General features: G+C 58.0%; 1 protein-coding gene across 1 annotated transcript in view; it reads left to right on the top strand.

Moving 5' to 3' along the window:
- Positions 1-3,166, top strand: part of JPH2 (junctophilin 2) — a 56,792-nt gene extending 53,626 nt beyond the window's left edge. The window contains exons 6-8 of the mRNA XM_015596898.2: positions 3-387; positions 1,168-1,262; positions 2,549-3,166. Coding sequence (XP_015452384.1) covers positions 3-387; positions 1,168-1,248 — 466 coding nt within the window. The 3' untranslated portion in view covers positions 1,249-1,262; positions 2,549-3,166. The remainder of the gene's footprint in view (positions 1-2; positions 388-1,167; positions 1,263-2,548) is intronic.
- The last annotated feature ends 214 nt before the right edge of the window (positions 3,167-3,380 follow it).

Raw genomic sequence — 3,380 nt, 5'->3', positions numbered from 1 at the left:
GCCATCGAGGCGCTGCAGGCGCCGCCCGCGCCGCCGCAGGAGCCGGAGGTGGCGCTGTACCGGGGCTACCACAGCTACGCCGTGCGCACCGGGCCGCCCGCGCCGCCGCCCTTCGAGGATGAGCCCGAGCCAGAGGCCTCCGGATCCGACTCCGCGCCGCCGTCTCCGGCCGCCGCCCCACTGGAGGCCCCCGCGCTACAGGTCCCCGAGCCCGCGCCGGAGACTCCCGCCAAGCTGGAGCCCAAGCCCATCATCCCCAAAGCCGAGCCCAAGGCCAAGGCCCGCAAGACTGAGGCCCGGGGGCTGACCAAGGGCGGGGCCAAGAGGAAGGGTCGGAAGGAGGCAGCGCTGGTGGCCGAGGCCGAGGTGGAGGTGGAGGTGGAGGAGGTGAGGCGTCCGAGGTCGGGTTACCTATGGGTGGTTGAGCTCCAGGCGGGATTCCTGTGCGCATGATTTTGGGGGTAGGGTGATGGCACTTCCGGAAACCCCAGCAGAGATGTAGGTTCAGTCAAGTGTAGCCTGATTTCCCGGTGATTTGGGAGCATAAATTACAGCGCAGAGTCCTCCACCGTGGCCCAGGAGGCCTGACTTTCTACCTGCTTGCTTTCGGGTTAGCAGGGGCCAGTTATTTGGAGAAGGGTGTGGCCAGGAGCCCTAAGCACCCGGGGGCGGGGTGGATGGGTGCACCTGCTGGTCCAGGGGATTCGGCCTGGGCACTAGTAGCATCTGCTACAAGATGTTTCAGGGGGAGCTTCCTGGGAGTGGAGGAAAGGCCCGGCGGGGCTTGGGTCCTGGACCTCTGAGCTCCTCATAGGAGGCTGGGAGCCAGAAACTGCGGCAACAAAGCATGAAGCAAGGCTCTGAGGGACTGACAAATGGGACCCCAGAGGAATTAGTGGGAAGGCCAGTGCCTGGGATCCAGGCCTCACACGGCCCACTATGTGCTTTGGGACATGTCCTTGCCCCTCTCTGGACCCTGAGCTGTTTGGTTTATTATTTCCAAGAATCCTTGCAGGTGGACACTGTGGTGAGCAAAATAAGGGGATTCTCTTAGAAGGGTCCTTCTGGAAGTTCCTGCTCCTCTGTTCAGCCTCTTGTGATCTGGGCGAGTTTGGGGGTGGTTCAGAGGTTGTGGGGATTCAGGCAGCCTCTCTCCACTGCTTCCAGGTTCCCAACACCATCCTCATCTGCATGGTGATCCTGCTTAACATTGGCCTGGCCATCCTCTTTGTTCACCTCCTGACCTGACCCTCGTCTACCAGGTGCGGCTGGGAGGTGGGGGTGGGAGCCTGTAGAGTCTGGGCACCTGGATGATGGGAGGAAGGGCCCGCTGCCTCTTGGCCCCTGGTCCTGTGGTTAATTGAGGCCCATCCCCAGCAGAGGGAGGGACCTAGAGTGTGGATTTGATGGGTCATGCCCTTCCCCCCCCCACCCCTCCTATTAGATCAACACTTGCAGAGCACCTGCTCTTTCAGGTAAGCCCTGGGGGCTTTGCTCACTCATTCATTCACTCATTCATTCATTTGACCAACAGTTACTGGACAGCTGCTCTGCTGGGATAAAGCAGGGACTCACCCCTGCCATTAAAAATGGGTGAGCACAACGGGAGTAAACCCTCAACTTACCGCTCATTATGTAAAAGTCTTGCAGCTCAAACGTCAGGCAAAACAATGCTTGCCTCCCTCCCCCCAGGGCCTCCAAACCGAGTTCACCTGAGACGACCCCCTTCCCTTTGCCCACCCTTTCTCTCTTGCCCCTCAGTCCCTACCCTCTCCCTCAGTCCTCTCTTCCTGAAACCTTGCTGTCTCTGAATTAGTTCCATCAACTGGTTTTCTCTCTACAGTGGAGCTGGGTGGGGATTCTGGTTAAGGTCCCGTGAAAGAGGCGAAGTGGGTTGGGTTAAAGGAAAGTGGCCCTCACTGGTCTCAGAGTGAAGTATCTACAAGACACACAAAATCTTTCTCCTGCTAGGACCAGCCTTTACACAGTAGATCCTGGGCTTGGGGATGCTAACAGTTTCTGCCTCTTGCCCTTCCCCCCACTAAAGCCTCCATCTCTTGATCCTAGTTTAATGTGGGCTGGAGGATCTAACTCAGTCCCAGAAGAGACGCCTGTGATGTCACCGTATAAATAGCCAATGACAGTATTAGTCTGGTAGGCGATGCCCTGGGGGTGAGTGGTGTGCTCTGCCAGGTCCGTTTCATAGGGGATCTGGGAATGATCGCTGCAGGGACTGAAGACAGTGACCTGAAGAGGGAAGGAGGTGAGCCAGCTGACAGTGGGAGGGGAGGAAGGCAGGGAACAGAGAGCCAGGCAAAGGGAACGGCACTTGCAAATAAGCAGAGGCAACATCCAGAGGTCAAATAAAGTGGGTACCTTGTGAGGGCTCGTGTTTGATCCCGCCGAGTCAGAGCTGTGGAGCAAAGCTACCCTGGGACTTGTGGGGGGAACCTGCCTCAGAGAAGATCAGGTCTGAGGTTTGAACCCGGCCCAGCCTCTGTGAGCCCTCTGTCTCTCTTGACCTTGACCCTCTTGCTGTCTCTCGCAGAGCCAGGAGGTCCTGCTGAGGAGGAGAAGAACCATCTCTCTACAGTGCCAGGCAGGGTGGCCATGGAGCACTGGCCTCTGGACCTGGAGCCCGGATTCCAGCTCACGTACACACTGCAAACTTTTAAGGCCTCCGGCGGTGCCATGCTGAGCGGTGGAGGTTCCCAGAGGAATAGAATGTGCTGGAAACCCTCCTAGAGCTCTCCATCTGGGGCAGGGAAAGCCCCGATCTGCTCCTGTCCCCATCCTTACCCACTCCCTCTCCTGCCTCTAGGTCACCCCCTCCCTGGGCTTGTGTGTGTTTTGGGAGAAGTCACCAAACCAGAATATTAATATTAAATCCCAGCCCCCTTCCTGCTACCCCTCCCCTGCTTTATTCTAACCTCTGGCTGCTGGGCTGAGGCCTCCCAAGCGAGCAAAGGGAGTGACCCATCCCTGTGCTGAGCAGTGAGGGAGACACTCTCAGACAGAGCCGAGGCTCTTCCTTTCCCGGTCTTGACCCAGCACACACTCTGTCCCCTGCTTACAGATGTTCTGAATGACAGTAGAGGAAATGGACAGGCTCGGTTTGGGTATGCTCCCACTGGTCCAGTCAGCTTCCCTTCTGGACCAATAGAAGAGAGGGAGATGCTAGGGATTGCGGTCTTTGGCTGGGAAGCCACTGACTAGGTGGCCAGGGGGTAGGGTGGGAAGAAAGGCTTACGGGCAGATAGGATTGGCCCCCTGTTTATTGTGTGTTCCTGAACCTGAGGCTGGCATTGCATTTAGGGCCTCTGGCGTTCTCAGCATGCTGAGGGGTCACCCTGCAGGAGTCCCAGGACTGGTAAGATAAA

This window comes from Pteropus alecto, unplaced genomic scaffold, assembly GCF_000325575.1.
Source record: "Pteropus alecto unplaced genomic scaffold, ASM32557v1 scaffold45, whole genome shotgun sequence".
Classification (NCBI taxonomy): Eukaryota; Metazoa; Chordata; class Mammalia; order Chiroptera; family Pteropodidae; genus Pteropus; species Pteropus alecto.
The sequence above is the reverse complement of the archived record's forward strand: the minus strand, read 5'-3'. Positions and strand labels throughout refer to the sequence as shown.